Here is a 17015-nt window from a genome sequence, read left to right as displayed (position 1 = left end):
AGAGTATTTTGTTTTTCAAAATAGTAGGCATTCTATCAACTACCAAAACATCTGCCAATGGTGAAGGAAGAATAGATCATAAATTCTAAGCTTTAGATGCAAAATGGATTCAGGATTGATTAACATCATTTCCAGTATACAAGTATAAAGGAGAATGGAATAATTGTTACTCCATATCCAAAGCAGCATAGAAAAAATGAAATTATAAATACACATAATAGCTAATGTAAATAGATTGATTGTGTGTCCATAAAGTGACACTAGGCACAGGAGTATCTGTACATAAGGTGACTCTGACAGGAAATTATAAAGTAGTGGTGGGGGGTGGATTAGTGGGTGGAAGTGTTGATCAACCTTACTGTTTGAGGACAGAAACAGATAGAGTCTGGTGGTCCTGGTGTGGATGCAATGTAGCCTCCTCCCTGATGGGAGCGGGACAAACAGTCCACAAGCATGGTGGGTAGATTCTCACACGATGTCGCTGGCTTGTTCTGGGCATCTTTCCATAAACATGCCCTTGATGCCAGGTAATCTGGTGCTGGTGAAACCGCAGTGCAGTTTATGTACATTATTCCATATTTTGCATTATTCTTTTAAATTCTCTCTAGAACATCCAATATCTAAATTGTTTATAAAGGAACATAAACCAAAATATCTGTTAGTCTATCCAATTTCAATCATTTTGAACATCCATTCAATTTTTCAATTATGTTTCACCTCACAATGTTACCATAACCATCCTAGATAATTCATGACACATTAAAATTGGCAATAAAATAACTTAGCTTAGCCTATGTATAGATATTCAAAACTCAATTTATTAATTTCATTGAACAAATAGTCAAAGGCTGATATTCAATAAAGTTTACCCTTGATATTTAAATGGTACACAGTTGACTCACTACCAACATGACCTTCCTCCTTGCAAGTTACAAGTAATCATGTAGTGACAGCCTCAAGATGTACCATTGTCATTAACGACCAATAAAAACAGACTGTTCCTGACCTGGAAAAAATGGGAGCCAAGGACACGCTAAAGTTTGAAACATAGCTGAAATTTAGTTAGGTCTACTCAATCTGACTGAAGATCAAATTATCATACTAACTGAATGATATGCTCTCTGCTGAAGAGTTGCAACTAGCAAAAAGAAAAAGTTTGTGACCTTGAGAGTTTGCCTCGCCATGCAACTTCTTTATTTGCAAAAATCATACTGGGCCAGATGATTAAAATGTCAGAAACTAGAATCACCTGCATTAACAGGTGGAGGTTATGCACATCAACTGCGTCAAGGTAAAATTCAACATCTAAAGTGATTACAAAAAAAAGTCATGAAATTTGTTATTATGCAGCAGAGTTAAGTGCAATACAAAAAAATCACTATAATTTACAATAATTTAAAAGAATAGTGCAAGAGAATAAAATAGTGGAAGTGTTCCTGGTTTCTTGGACCATTCTGAAATCTGATGGTGCAGAGGAAAAACCTGTTCCTAAAACATTGAGCGTGCATTTTCAGACTCCTATACCTCCTCCATGATGGTAATGCCGAGGAAAGGCATGTTCTGCATGGTGAGGGTCCCCAATGTGTCTTGAGACACCCCCCTTTGAAGATGTCCTCAGTGGTGGGGAAATACAGCATGAGCCCTTGATAGAGCAGGCCAAATCTATAACATTTTTCCTTCATGTGCATTTGGAGCCATCATACCAGGTAGCTCCAAATACTTCAATAAGATTGAATGAGTACAGAGAAAATTTCCAAGGATGCTTCCAGAACATAAATGCCTGGGTTATAGGGAAAATTCAATAGGTTAGGATTTTATTCCCTGGAGCAAACAGGAGGTATACAAATTATGAAGGGTATAGATAGATTAAATGCTAGCATGCTCTTTCCACTGAGTTTGGGTGAGACAAGAAAAAGAGGTTGTAGATTAAGGGTGGAAGGCAAAATACTTAAAGGAAAAATGAGGGGAAACTTCTTCACTCAGAAGGTAGTGAGTGTGTGCAAAAAAAAAAAACTGCCAGCAGTTTGATTTTAGCATTTAGCAGAAATTTGGATAAGTATATGGATGGGAGTGGTATGGAGGGCCATAATCCAAGTTTAGTTTAGATCGATGGGATTAGGTAGAATAATAGTTTTGCGTGGACTAGATGGGCTGAAGGGCCTGTTTCTGTGCTGTCGCACTCTGACTATGATGGAAGAACAAATGCTCCCCAGTTTTTCTATGCCGTTATTTGGTCACAGTTGGTGGTATTCAGTTGAAACTATTCATGGGGAATTGAGACCAACAGGATTAGCCTAGACTGTTTGCGTAGACTTAACAAACCAAGCAGCCACTTCATGCACTGTAATTACTAGTTCTATGAATTAACCTATGGCTTCTAGTGGAAAAGGCAATGATAATCAGCTTGTTTCCCCATCAGCAATAAGTTGTATGTTTAAGATAAACTATAACAAGTAAAATTGAGAGAACAATTGAGAGACACTGAGAAACAACTTGTAGTTGCTAACGTTGCAGCATATTACATTATGACAGAAAACTAGAGTTAAGTAAGTTTTAAAGCTTTAGATTTCCTCGTATTCTAGCAATTTACATGATTTATTTTACATAATACCAAGTGGTCAAACCAAGGTTGACCTACTCAGTAAAGCAAGACATATCAACAGTATTTTGGCTTGTGTAGCTTCTACATGTCATAATTATTAAGGCAGGTAAAACAGGATAGAATTTGCAGCTTTAAAAAACCCTCCCTTTTTGATGGCTGTAAATAACCATTGCAGTTGACAACATTCTAAAAGGCATATCACATATTATGAATAATTGTTAAAAACATATTGTGTGTGTATCTGTCATAAGCACAGTGTTCCTGGACATAGTTTTCTAGGGCATCCAATTCAAACTTTGGTGTGCCAAGACCCCGTTCACTAATCAGCTTATCACACTGAAGCAGAGGAATATGCCTGGCTCTACAAAATACATGAAGGCACCATAGAACCATAGAACACTACAGCACAGTACAGGCCCTTCAGCCCTCCATGTTGTGTCGACCCATATAATCTTTAAAAAAGTACTAAACCCACACTACCCCATAACCCTCTATTTTTCTTTCATCCATGTGCCTGTCCAAGAGGCTCTTAAGTACCCCTAATGTTTTAGCCTCCACCACCATCCCTGGCAAGTCATTCCAGGCACTCACAACCCTCTGTGTAAAAAAAACTTACCCCTGATGTCTCCCCTAGACTTCCTTCCTTTAATTTTGTACATATGCCCTCTGGTGTTTGCACAAAGCAGAAACTCCTGTGAACCCCATATAAAAAAGGGAGAAAATGAAAAAAGTGAGCCTGACATCAATAATGGAAAGTTATTGTAAGGTATTCCAAGGGACTGGATATACGAATATTTGGATAGATAAGGACTGATGAGGGACAGTTAGGGTGACTTTATGTATAGTAGGTTTTGTCTAATCAATCTTAAGAGATTTTTTTTTTTGAGGAAGTTACCAGGGAAGTTGATGAAGGCAAGTGGATATTGTCTACAAGGACTTTTAGCAAGGCATTTGACAAGGTCCGCATGGGAGATTGGTCAAGGTTCAATCGCTCTGCATTCAAAACGAGGTAGTAAATTGGATTAGATATTGGCTTTGTGGGAGAAGCCAGAGAGTTGTAGTAGATGATTCACTCTGACTGGAAGCCCGTGACTAGTGGAGTGTCACAGGAATCGGTGCTGGATACATTATTGTTTGTCATTTACATCAGTGATCTGGATGATCACATGGTTAACTGGATCAGCAAATTTGCGGATGATCCCAAGATGGGGGTTGGGGAGTAGTGGACAGTGAGGAAGACCATCAGAGCTTGCAATGGGATCAAGACCAGCTGGAGAAATGGCAGATGAAATTTAATCCGGACAAGTGTGAGGTGTTGACTTTGGTAGGATGAACCTAGGTAGGTCTTACAGTGAAGAACGGGGCACTAAGGAATGTGCTAGAACAAAAGGATCTAGGAATACAGGCCCATAATTCATTGAAAGTATTAGCACAGCTAGAGGGTCATAAAGAAAGCTTTAGGCTCTTTGGCCTTAATAAATCAACGTACTGAGAGCAGGAGAATGGATATTATACTGAAATTATACAAGACATTGGTGAGGCCATTGGAGAATCGTGTGCAGTTTTGGTCATTTACCTAAAGGGAAAAATGTAAACAAGATTGAAAGAGTACAGAGAAAATTTACAAGGATGTTGTTGGAAGACCTGAGCTGTAATGAAGGTTTGAACAGGTTAGGATGTTATTCCTTGGAATGTAGACGATTGAGGGGGAACTTGATAGAATGTATACAAATTAGAAGGAGTAATAGACAGTAAGTGCAAGCAGACTTTTCCCACAAGGTTTGGGTGGGACTACAGCTAGAGGTCATGGGTTAAGGCTGAAAGGTTTAGGGCAACAAGGGGGGAAAACTTCTTCACTCAGAGGGTCGTGGCTGCTGAATAAGCTGCCAGTGCACGCAGGCTCAATTTCAACTTTTAAGAGAAGGTTAGATAGGTACATGGATGGTAGGGGTATGAAGGATTATAGTCCTGGAGCAGCTAATTTAAATGGTTCAGTATTGACTAGATGGGCTGAATGGCTTGTTTCTGTGCTGTATTTTTCCACGACATAGACTATCCCATTCGGCACCACAACCTCGGAGATCCAATACAGTGGATTCTTATTAATTGAGTCATTGGTTAATCAGGACATCCACCCATTTGGAACAGCTCTTAAAGAACAAAAACTAATGGAGAAATTAGCAGGAATTCCCTTTGTGTATTTGGGACACAATGCCACTTAATTGGGACTGCAGACTGTTGCCCAAGCTTCCATCTAGAGTCAGTTACGTGCACTTGTGTGGCCATTAGACACTACACCATGCCTAGAGTGAACAGCTTTTAAATAGTGTCAGTTGCATGTGTTTGTGTTCAAAAAGCAGTGATTGTTGTCACTGATATTTAATGAGAAGTAAGCAGCAGGACAATTCTGAACTGTTTTGTCTCACTGTGGTTTTAGGCATTCAGGCTTGGAGATGCCAGAAATAAACAGGAGTGTAAATAAAATGATTTCACAACTTCAAGTTAGGAACTGCAAAAAATCTAAAAGGTATTGGCAATTATCTTGAATGTTACAATGAAAGTGAAAATTTGGAGGATGCAATTGTCAAAAGAATTGTATGAAAATAGTCTATTATCTGCACTAGGTATTGGCACTAATTTTATTTATTTATTGGTTGTCTGTCATATCTAACAATGGCAGGGGGCCTGTGAGGGAGACTTTTCGAAGTGAAAAAGCCATTGCATTGGGGCAGTTTTACTCTTGACCTCAGAAGTCCAGGTCCAGTTGTCCAAGTAACTTTATTCATCAACAATCAAAAAGAACAGGACAGTGAACACTGAATGAATTCCTCTATCCACCACTATAAAATTGTGGCTTCTAATAGTTAGAAGGTGGTATTGTTAGTGTTACAGTATGCTTTATTTCATTTAAATGAATCATTTGTTATTCAGTTAAATGGCAGTTTTTCCTTCATTTTTTAAAAAAATTGGTAACTATTTCTGTGAACCAGTTATTTGGGGCAGTTGCCTAATTGGGCCAAAATGTACTGGTCTGACTTGTCCCAATTAACTGGAATCCATTGTACCTGCTTTGCTTACTCAGGGAGACAAGATACAACAGTGTTGTTAAAGGTTGCAAAATGCAGTCAGCGTGCACTTTCTACTAAGGAGATTAAGTGTCATTGAGAAGATGTTAAATATGTAAACTAGACATGGATATTACAATCCTGCGTTCTTTTAAAAAAAGTTCAATTTCTGTTATAATTAAAGTACAAGTCAAATTTAAGGATTTTGTTCACTTGTGAACAGGTTGCATTAAATTCCCAGTTTCAGAAATTAATTTTTGACATTTCAGTTTAATTCAGTTTAAGGTTTGGTTCAGATTTTGATGTGTTAGTAGCTTGAATAATCTTGCAAATTTTGTTTGCGACCAACAAGCAAGTTGTCTGCATTCAGAGTTAGAGTCAACAATTCTGTTTGCAATTCACCAAATGTTCAATAATTAAGCTAAGAGGTACTATTGTGCAGACTAGTAATGTAATGCTGTTAAAGGAAGCCTTCAACTTAAATTCTTGTATTGAAGGAAAAGAATGGAATCAAGAACTACAAACCCGAGTTAATAAAAAATACAGATTTGTATGAAGTCAAAGCATGCAGTATGTTATACAAAATGTCACGAGACAGATATTTTCCTCCAAATTCATACTCACGAAAAATAAGCTGGATACACAAAACCAATCAAATTACATAAGAGAGATGCTCCATGTCCAAACACAAGGTAAATGCCAAGGATTGATACTGAACCTGGAAAGGAGACATAAATATGAACAGTGAAATTACTACCAAAAGGAGCCTTCAACTAAGATTCTCTCATTCTCAATTTAGAACAGGGGCTTCAGCCCACAATGCTGTACCAGTCTTTTAACCTACTCCACAATCATCTAGCACTTCCCTGTTTCATATCTCACAATCTTCCATTTTTCTTATGTCCATGTGTTTATAGAAGAGCCTCTTAAGTGTGCCCCAGGAATCTGACAATAAACACCACTCCCCTCCCCACACCCAGGCATTCCAGGCACAAAAAAAACTACCACTCTGCACAAAAAAACGTACCTCAGACATCTCCCCTAAAATTCCTTCTACTCTACTCTGGTATTAGCTAGTACAGCCCTAGGAAAAAGCCATCAACTATCTGCTATGCCTCTCGATCTTATGGACACCTGGCAAGTCACCTCCCATCCTCCTTCAATACCCTAGCAGGCTCATCTTTCCTCACAAGATGTGTACTCGAATCCAGGCAGCATCCTAGTAAATCTCCTCAGGACTTTCTTCAAAGCTTCCACATCCTTCCTATAATGAGGTGACCAGAACTGAACACAACTTTTCATGTGTGGTCTAACCAGAGTTTTACAGAGCTGTAACATTACCTCCTGGCTCTTGAACTTAATCACCTGAATAATGAAAGCCAACACACTGGATGCCTTCTTAAATTATCTAATATGGAAGTCATCTGAACTTCTGTTTAAAAAAAAATTAACCATAGCATTAAAAAAAAATCCATTGTCAGTTCTCATGTGCATTTAAGATCCCAATGATTAAGACTGTTCCGGTTTCTTTCTCTTGACAAGGAAACCTCTATTGTAGTTGTCCACATCTAAGGTTACACAAGAAGTATGCAGTTCTAAAGTCTGATTTGTCCATCACATGCAAATCAAGCCCAAATCACATCTACCGCTGACGAAAAGGGACATTAGAATTATTTGGAACTCCTTTCACGTTAGGAGCTCAGAGATGTTTAAGCAAAATAAAATTCTGGTAAGTAGTCCCACTACTCATTTCCCAGATTATGGAATTTTATTTTAAAAAGACCATTGAGGTAGTATTAAAAAGGTGAAAAACAGAAAACAATATTGTGTTATAGTGACAGAGAAAGTGCAGTTTAGGCAGACAAGGGCCACGATGAAGTAGATCGAGAGATCAAGAGATCATTTTTACTCATTATTTGAGAGCCTTATTACAGAGGGATGGAAGACATCCTTGAGCCTGGTCATATACTCGAGCTTTTGAGTCTTCTACTCAAAGGGAAGGGGAGAAGAGAGAATTACAGGGATAGGATGGGTCCTTAATCATGTTGGCTGCTTTCCGGAGGCTTTGGGGAGTACACACAACATCAATGGAGGAGGTTGGTTTTCATGACAGTCTGGGCTGTCATCACTTGTATTCACAGCCTCACGTCAGTCAGGCAGTGCATGCAGTAAAGTGCAAGAGACGAATGAGAAAGTAAAGCCACGATTGCTTAAAAAGGTAGCAGGTGTTGGAAGATTGTAAAAGTAGTAATTTAAAAAGTGCTCCATCTATGGATACAGATGTGGGAAATGTGGAATGGTGAACCATCTCTACAAATAATGCACAACAAAGAGAACATCCCATATTCATGGGCTGACCTATACAAAGTGTGCAGGGATAGAGAGAAAGCCAGATTCAGGATGACATTTCGAGACAATGTACTTCATGCCAAATAGTAGCAATTCTATGGAACAAACACCCATCAGATGCATTTAAGCCAAGATGTTGGTGCAAGAGTAACCGAGACATTTAAACTTGACTTAGGAACAACATAATGCTGAAGCAAGACATCAACCTTGAGAAGATACATTAAAACAATGGTCATATAGTGTCAACTGTTGACAAACAACATGATCTCATGGTATTACAGGAAAAATATTAGCATGGATAGAAGGTTAGCTGACTGATAGGAGGCAAAGAGGGGGAATTAATGGAGCCCTTTCTGGTGGGTTGCCATTAACTAGTGGTGTTCCACAGGGTCGGTATTGCGACTGATACTTTTCATGTTATATGTGAATGACATGGATGAAGGAATTGATGGCTTTGTGCCAAGTTTGCAGATGATACGAAGGTGGAGGGGCAAGTAATGTGAGGAAGCAGTGAGTCTGCAGAAGTAGTTAGTTAGATTGTGAGAATGGGCAAAGAAGTGGCAGATGGAATGTTGTGTAGGGAAGTGCCTAGTTATGCACTTTGGTAGAAGAAATAAAAAGCGTAGACTATCTTCTAAATAGGGAGAATTTTTTTTAATATAAATCAGGAGGTATAAAGAGACTTGTCCAGGACTCCCCTAAAGGTCAACTTGCAGTAGTGGTAGTGAAGGCAATGCAAACATTAGCACCTATTTTGAGAGGATTGGAATACAAGAGAGGATGTAATACTGAGGCTTTAAAGGTATTGGTCAGACTGCACTTGTAGTATTGTGAGCAGTTTTAAGCCCCTTATCTAAGACATTGTGTTGGCATTGAAGAGGGCCCAGAGGAAGTTCACAAGAATGATTTCAAGAATTAAAGGGTTAACCTTCGGGGAACATTTAATGTCTTTGGAACTGTACTCGCTGGAGTTCAGAAGAGGAAAATATTGAAAGGTCTGGATAGAGTGGATGTGGGGAGGATGCGTTTTATTGGGGGGGGGGGTAGGTGAACCTAGGACCAGAGGGCACAGCCTCAGACTAGAGGGATGTCCATGAGATGATGAGTAATTTCTTTAGCCAGAGGGTAGTGAATCTATGGTAGTCATTGCTACAGGTGGCTGTGGAGGTCAAATCATCAAGTAGGGGTTGACAGGTTCTTAACTAGTCAGGGGGTCAAATGCTTTGAGGAGCAGGCAGGAGAACGGGGTTGAGAAGGATTATAAATCAGCCATGATGGAATGGCAGAGCAGACCTGATGGGCCAAATGGCCTAATTCTGCTCCCACGTCTTATGGTTTTATAAAAGGGTGGTGAGAATGTGAAACAAGCTGGCAGCAGGATTGGTGAACATGGGTTTCATTGCAATTTTTAAGAGAAATTTGGATAAATACATGGGTGGGAGGGATTATGGAGGACTAAGGTTCAGATGCAGATCAATGGGACTAGGTGGAATAACAGTTCAGCATAGACTAGATGGGCCAAAGGGCCCATTTCTGTGCTGCAGTGCTCCGAGTCTATGACTCTAAAAGGTGGTAGGAAATTATATCAGTAGGAAAGGAATAATGTGGATCACAAGACAAGCTGGTGACACTGAATCAGAAGATGGCCCAATGAGATTTATGAACTTACAATTTCGAAAAAAGCCGCAGTGATTGATTCAAAGAGCCCAGCATTGCATGGCATGAGTGAATTACTCCACATTTCAAAAGGAGGAACTTGCAGGGTACTGTTCTCATTTTCTGAAACCACAGGGCAAAGGAGGGAAAAAAATGGGAGACATTTTCTTTGGGGGGGGGAAGGAGGGAGGACATTTCTATCCCTTGTGTTTTAGGATAATACTAGTCTAGATCACATTACGTTAAAGAGGACTGAAGTGTTATGGAAACAAAATGGTTAGGTGTACAAATGCTCTCACAACAGCTGTGCAAGGTGTTGGTTAGGCCCCATTCAGAGTATTACACACTGCGCTGGCTGCCAAACCACAGGACATTAAACAGGAAAGGATGCAGAAAAGTTTTGTGGATGTTACCAGAGCTGGAGGGCTCAAGTTATAAGGAGAGGCTAGATAGGCTAGGACTTATTTTCCCTTGATCATAGGAGGTCGAGGGGGTGACCTTACAGGGGTTTATAAAATTGCAAGGGTAGGAGTACCCAAAGCTAGAGGGTGGGTCAAAAGGGATGTGAGGGGCAACCCCCCCCCCCCCCCCACCCCACGCTCCCACAGAGGGCCAGACGTTGAATAAGCTGTCACAGGCGGTGGGAGATGCAAGTTCAATTATGAAATTTCAGAGATGTTTTAAATGGTAAATGGATAGGCAAGGTTTGATTAGGGCTTCCCAGCCTGGGGCCCATAGGCCCCTCAGTGAATGCTAGGGGTCCATGGCATAGAAAAGCCTGGGAGCTCCTGGTTTAGATGGATATGGACCAAATACAGGGGGGGGGGGGGGGGGGGGGGAAGGCCCAGCTCAATTAGGCAACTTGGCTGACGTGGTTAAGATGGGCTGAAGGATGCATGCTCCATGTTATATAGCTCAAACTCCATAATTTTTTCATGACACTTCTTGATTGATAGATTTTCTAAAGGCTTCTAGTAATTTCTATAATGACAACCGTTATTTACAGGCTTTTCTTATTAGAAGGCATGCAAATAAACCAGGAAATCTGGTTGATCTTAATAGGATACAGACCCTTCGAAGGAATTCATTATGGATTCTGGGCCACTGATACCAGCAGCTCTGAAATCAGGGGTTCCCAGCCTCTTTATGCCATGGGCCAATATCATTAAGGGGTCCCTGGACCCCAGGTTGGGAACCCCTGCCTTGTCATTGCCTTCAGTGCAAGGGTAGGTAGAGCAATCTAACAATATGAAGAGCCACGTTTACTTCACAAGGAAGATGGTAGTTTGCTATTGGCCAGTGTGCATTTTCTCCTCTCCAAAAAGGATGGGCAGCCTAGCAAGGCCTACTGCTTTCCCAATGCATGCCTAGCAGCCCAGCAAGTGCAAGGTACAACAGAAAAATGAAGCTCCCAGTTGAAACAGAATTGTCCTCCAAGCACCTAGAAACAGATCTAATTGAAATCTGAACTCTTGTTTAGATGGAATGTGTGGGGGACCTCAGCATTGCTGGGGGATGGACATGCGACTCAAATGAACAGCAGGACCTCACCACGGCCAACACACAGGAGCTGAGGTGTTGACATTCAGGACTGGGCTAGCCACTTACAGACGGAAAAGGCCAGCACCGAGCGGTCGCAAAACAGCTGGGGTTCAGCACCTGCTTCAGAAGAGAAAAACTGAAAGCATGCTGCAAGAACGAGATGTGGTCTACACAATGGCACCAGCGAGTTCAGGAAACTTGCTTGCCTTCAGAAAACCTGCTCCACTTCTATTCAATGGTGATCTTGTTCAGAAATCAAAATCAACTTAAAAAAATGGCAGAAGCATATGGAGCTGCTTTAGGAGTGAATTCTTGAGGGTAGGGCTTAGGCAGCTGAAGCCCGTCATAGTGAGAAAATTAAAAATTATCAATGCGGATAAGGCTGAGTTAAATACATGTAAATATCCTGCCAAGCAAGGTTGAGGGAGAGCAAGGCTAAAGCACCTGAGGAACACATACATGACAAATTCAAAAGGCAATGACAAACCCTGAACTAAGTCATCCACAGAAACGTCCTCTTGTTAAACACAGCAATACAATTCCACTTCATAGACCACTAGTGTGTAAATATCTACAAAACAACTTAACAGTAATAAGAAACTCACAAAAAGTCTAAAATTAGAGTCCACAGAACAACTGAATAATTTTCTTTCTCCATGTTTAAATGATTGATAAAGATGTGCATCATGCTGTACATCCTCCATCTTAGAATGGGAAAGTTTGCTTGCAATAACTGAAGATTATGCTATCAACAGTAAACTAAACAGGATTTATAACTCATTATTAGACCAAAATGTTAAGTTTCATAAATTTCTGGGGCACTTACTTTAAAAGAGACACATCAATAATTCTGTCAATAATTGGCAGTAGTTAGGAATTATGTCATTGTGCCAGTTATTCAGCAAAGACCTCATCCTTGTGTCAGCTTGTTTCCTCCAACAGAAGACCTTGTAAGCTTGATATATTTGCCCGGTTTTGACCCATATCCTTCTAACCTCTCCTCATCGACGAACAGGTCCACGTATCTCTTAAATGTAATTGTACCCACCTCTACCAATTTCTTTGGTAGCTTGTTCCATATATCCAACTATCCTCTGTGAAAAGCCTTCCTCTCAGATCCCATTTAAATCTTTTACCTCTCACCTTAAAATGTCATTAAACCATGCTCATCCTTAGTTTAAATCCACACAAGGCAAAGTAGGAATATAATGCCATTAAATACAGATGTAGGACAAGTCAAGCTTCAAGCTAACACGCTTAAAACAATTACCTTCAGGAACTCTGGATTTAACAGTCCTTTGCTTTCCTCCAGAAAAATATTTTGCCAAGTTAAAATCTGTTCCCATATTTCCTTAAAAAGCTAAAAATGCACAAATTTGGAATTCCTACGCAGGTATTATCCTGAATTTCTAAAAACAGAATATTGTAGGCATATGACTGACAGTATTAACAATACCCTACAATAATTCTTTCAGCATGAATGCTGAATGTATTCAGTTGTGTTACAGAGATCTTTTGCCCTTGCAAACACTATACAAGTTTAAAATGCAAACAATATACATGTCATTTTTAAACATTGTGTGAGAATGTATGGCTGAAAAAGCAAACAGGTGCTGTAGAGTTAGTTGATAGCAAAGCAAAACTCCAGGTCACAGGATCATCCTTGACTCAATTCCTTTTGAAAAAAAATGCAACCAAGAAGCAAAATAAGGTTCTTTAACTTCAAACACTTCCTTAATTCTGGTTGCAGAAGCCTTTTGTTAAAGATAGAAGTTGCAAATTGTACAAATTACTTCCAAGACCCCAAATGAAAATAAAACTTTTATAGCTTTATTGGATCAGCTCTGAGGCAGTTGGGCCAAAGTACAAGCAGTGATCCAACTACATTCATCACGGTTATCAAGTGAATAATTCAGTCAAAGAGCAAACGCTTTTGCAAAACACCAACTTTTCCATGTTTGTGTTTCAAGTTCAATGTGATATTAGCCGGGAACATTGCACTCGAGACATTGAACAGAGATATTCCCTAGTAACATGCAAATGTTGCAAAGCACTGAAAGTACAAATTTGAAAATATTTACATATTGCTACTCATGGGATTATAGTTCATGTTATTACTTGATCATGCACAGAGAGAACTCATAGATAAACCAGACATGACTCTTGAATCCAAATCAGGTTTAATATCACTGACACGTTGTGGAATGTGTTGTTCTGTGGGAGCTGTACACAAGAAAACTAAATTACAATAATTACTATTAAATTAGTACAAAAATAGAGCAAAAACTGAGGTAGCGTTCATAGGTTGGTTCATTGCCTGTTCAGGAAAATGATGAGGGAAGAAGCTATCCCTAAAACATTGAGTGTGTGCCCTCTGTCTCCTCTAGCTCCTCTGATGGAAGTAAGAAGAGAGCATGTCCTAGGTGACGGGGCTCTTGGTAGTTTCTGCATGGGGCCTTCACATTTTATAGCACCATTATCAAAATTCACTTGAGCATATTCATTTTTGGGATTGAAGATACTCAGGGAGGTTTTGAACACACTGTGTGCATGTGTGGCGGAACTATGAACCAAATATTTACCAAATAAGGGGGCTGGCTAACTTGTATTGAGATGCATAGAGATGTTTCAGATGTCTCTCCCTCAGAGGGTGGCAGAGACAAGACAATTTGACACTTAAGATGGGGTTTAGATTATTGCTTGTAAGATTGAGGAGATGAGGGTTTTGTGGGGGATCTGGCACAGAGGAGGAGTAAAGACCAGAAAAGTTCAGCCAGAATCATACTGATTTGAAAAGGTACAGTGGCCTGATCCACTTTTCAGCTTCTCTTCCTCCGAAAAGCCTAGTGCTGGTCATATATAGGCAAATTGGCCTGTGCAACACACAGGAGCAAGTGTAAACTGGGCCTTTTTGCTGATCGTTTTTGCGGAGACACTAACAACAGGTAGTTCTTCCTTTGAGAGAATTGGGGATTTTGCAGTCCCTTGTTTGCTGTGTTGGCTGTTAAATACGGTGGTGTAGTGGTTAGCACAACTCCTTAGAGTACCAGCAGCCCAGGTTCGATTCCCACGAGTATCTATAAGGAGTTTGTACATTCTCCTCATGACTGCGTGGGTTTCCTCCAGGTGCTCCAGTTTCCTCCCATAGTCTAAAAACGCACCAGTTGCTAGGTTAATTGGTTGCTGTAAATTGTCTTGCTAGGATTAAATCGGGGTTGCTGGGCAGCGCAACTCGAAGAGACACAAGGGCCTAATTTGCATTGCATCTCAAGAAATAAAAAATACAACTGCCCCAGTCACTGCTGAATATATTAGAGTTATGCAGTTTGGCAAAAGGCCCTTCCAATCCCCAATGCCATTTTTGTTCTCACCATATTCCAATCACCCTCCCCCAACCACCACCCATTCAACCCCATTCTTGGGGTAACTTACAGTAGTTAATCTTCCAACCTGCATATTTCTGGAGGATGAGAAGAAACCCAAATGATCACAGAGAGGTCAGGATTGAACTCAGATTGCTGGAGCTGAGGTAGTATTCAGTATCTAGATTATCTAGTCGTGTTACTATTGTTACAAATAAAATCGTCCTCGTGAAATAAAAAGATAAGCAGACTATCAATCTGAGAGCAGTTAACTATCATTATCAGAACACAATGCTCCTAGTGTTGTGCAATGTGCCAAACAGTCCATTGCCATCAGAAGTGAAACACCTGTTTAAACACAGATTGAGCAGATAGAAATCTAGAGCAACACAGATAAAATGCGGGAGGAAGCGGGCAGATCATGCAGCATCTATAGAGGGGGTGAACCTTAATGAACTATCTGGGCCTGAAATGTCGACTATTTATTCCTCCCCACTGATGTTGCTTGACCTGCTGAGTTATTCCAGCATTGTGCATTTTATAACAATAGTACAATTTATTATTTATGACTTTTTAAAAAAAAACTTGTATTTTGCTTATTCTTACAAGCACATCAGTTGCTGAGAACTTGTTTCACTTTCAGCAATTTAAAGTTCAGAGATAGGTAAAGCAATCAATAAATTAATAAAGTTCCAGCTTTGAAGTTGATCTCTGGGTATGAAAAGAAAGTTCCAATGTACAATTTACATTAAAACAGGAAAAGAGTTGTTAAATAAATCTCAATGGCTGAAACACTATCAAAATAAAGATTGGGTGTTTTTCATGTGGTAGATTGTCAACTTATTAATTGATCTCATTAAAATACAAACCTCTTCATTGATGCAGAATAGATAACACATCACAGATGGTTCTTACAAATTAAGGCAAGATTTTTCTTCACAGAATTGTAAGCGTTACCCCTTTTCCAATTCAGCTGGTTACATCTCCAAAGTATGGAGCACACAGAAAATAAACAATTGTTCTACCACCTTCAAATCAACATAAAATAGCAAGCAATATCAGAAGATCTGCAAACTTCTGAGAGCAGAATTGCTGCACTTGTTAAAGACTAAAAATAAGCAGATACTTGCACTGCACCAAATGAAAATTCATGGACGAAAGCATTAGCCTGAGTTACAAGGATGATTACTCTGGATTTGAAAGCGTTTTTTAAGAAGTTTGGCGCAACAGAGCACTTTTCAGTCAAGGTATTAGAAATTGGTGAATTTATGGTGTAGTTAGATTGAGAAAGTTAGTGAAACATAGAAAAGGATTTTAAACAGATTGTTGAAGTGCAGACTTTTATAACAGCACTATAACAATCTTATTTTTAAAAGAAATCCCACTGAGTTCCTAGTACAATCAAATCTGATAATAGACTCAAACAAATGTACAAAATAGTTTCATTGGCCTAAATGATCCATGTCAATTTTCATGCTCCATTGTAACTACTGAATTGGGGTGTAAAATTAACATGCAGTGAATTTTCCAGTAATTATGGCACAATTTTTGCTGCATTTCCCCCCTAGAATCTTCTTAGTTTCAGTAGCACTGTCATGCTACTTGAATCTGCTACTTCATAGGATAAATTATTATCATGAGTTTTTAAATCATCTCTAGTCTGAGTATGAAACCACCTCGGCTGCTTTCTCCTTCGTCTTTTCTTCGTTCTGAAAACTCCTCTTTCTTTGTTCACTCTTTGCTCTTGTAACACTTAATAAAATTGCTCAACAATAACTTTTATGACTCTTTCTTGAATTCAAAAGAACACTTGGACCGCAAAAACATTAGGATACAAAACAGAACCTTCCCCATTTTCACTTATCAATAGCCATTGATAAATTCTGCTGTTCTATTTCTGGCTTTCCCTCAAATACACCCACACAGTTCTCTTTAGCACACAATGTTGGCAAATTGGGCAGTCTAATTTCTCTTTGGCTGTTTTTGCCTCAATTCCCCCGAATGGATTTTGTAACAAAGTTACGTATGCCTCTTAGTTTTGTTTTGCATCAAGTGAAAAATTTCCTGTATCCACTTTAAGAGCCTTATCTCAAAATCAAGTCACCCTAAAGATGCTTATTGGTTGGTGGAATGGAGACAAGTCTCTACTAAAGGAGGTGTAACGTGCTCCTTCCATCCATGAGCCTACAGGTCACCCTTGGGCAAGGTGAGCCATCCTGCCCACCGATCAAGGTCACTTGAAGCCATTGGAGCAGATGGTCATATGAACTTGTGCTTATCACAAGTCTTGGTTATGTGACTACAGATCAGGCCATCTCTGAAAAGGATTGATTATAGCTGGGGTTACTGGTCTTGTAAAGACACTGCCCAGGAGGAGGCAGTAGCAAACCATTTCTGTAGAAAAAAACTTGCTAAGTATAAGCATGGTCATAAGACTAT

At 39.6% G+C, this 17015-nt stretch overlaps 1 protein-coding gene across 2 annotated transcripts in view; it reads right to left on the bottom strand.

The window, feature by feature from the left end:
- LOC132406041 (receptor expression-enhancing protein 6-like) overlaps positions 1–17015 on the bottom strand; it is a 39368-nt gene that overhangs the window by 21080 nt on the left and 1273 nt on the right. For both annotated transcript variants that reach the window (XM_059991210.1, XM_059991211.1), the window contains exon 2: positions 6292–6385. In XM_059991210.1, the coding sequence (XP_059847193.1) occupies positions 6292–6385 (94 nt within the window). The remainder of the gene's footprint in view (positions 1–6291; positions 6386–17015) is intronic.

The sequence above is a fragment of the Hypanus sabinus genome, chromosome 16, assembly GCF_030144855.1.
Source record: "Hypanus sabinus isolate sHypSab1 chromosome 16, sHypSab1.hap1, whole genome shotgun sequence".
Taxonomy (NCBI): Eukaryota; Metazoa; Chordata; class Chondrichthyes; order Myliobatiformes; family Dasyatidae; genus Hypanus; species Hypanus sabinus.
This window is presented reverse-complemented; position numbering and strand designations above follow the sequence as displayed.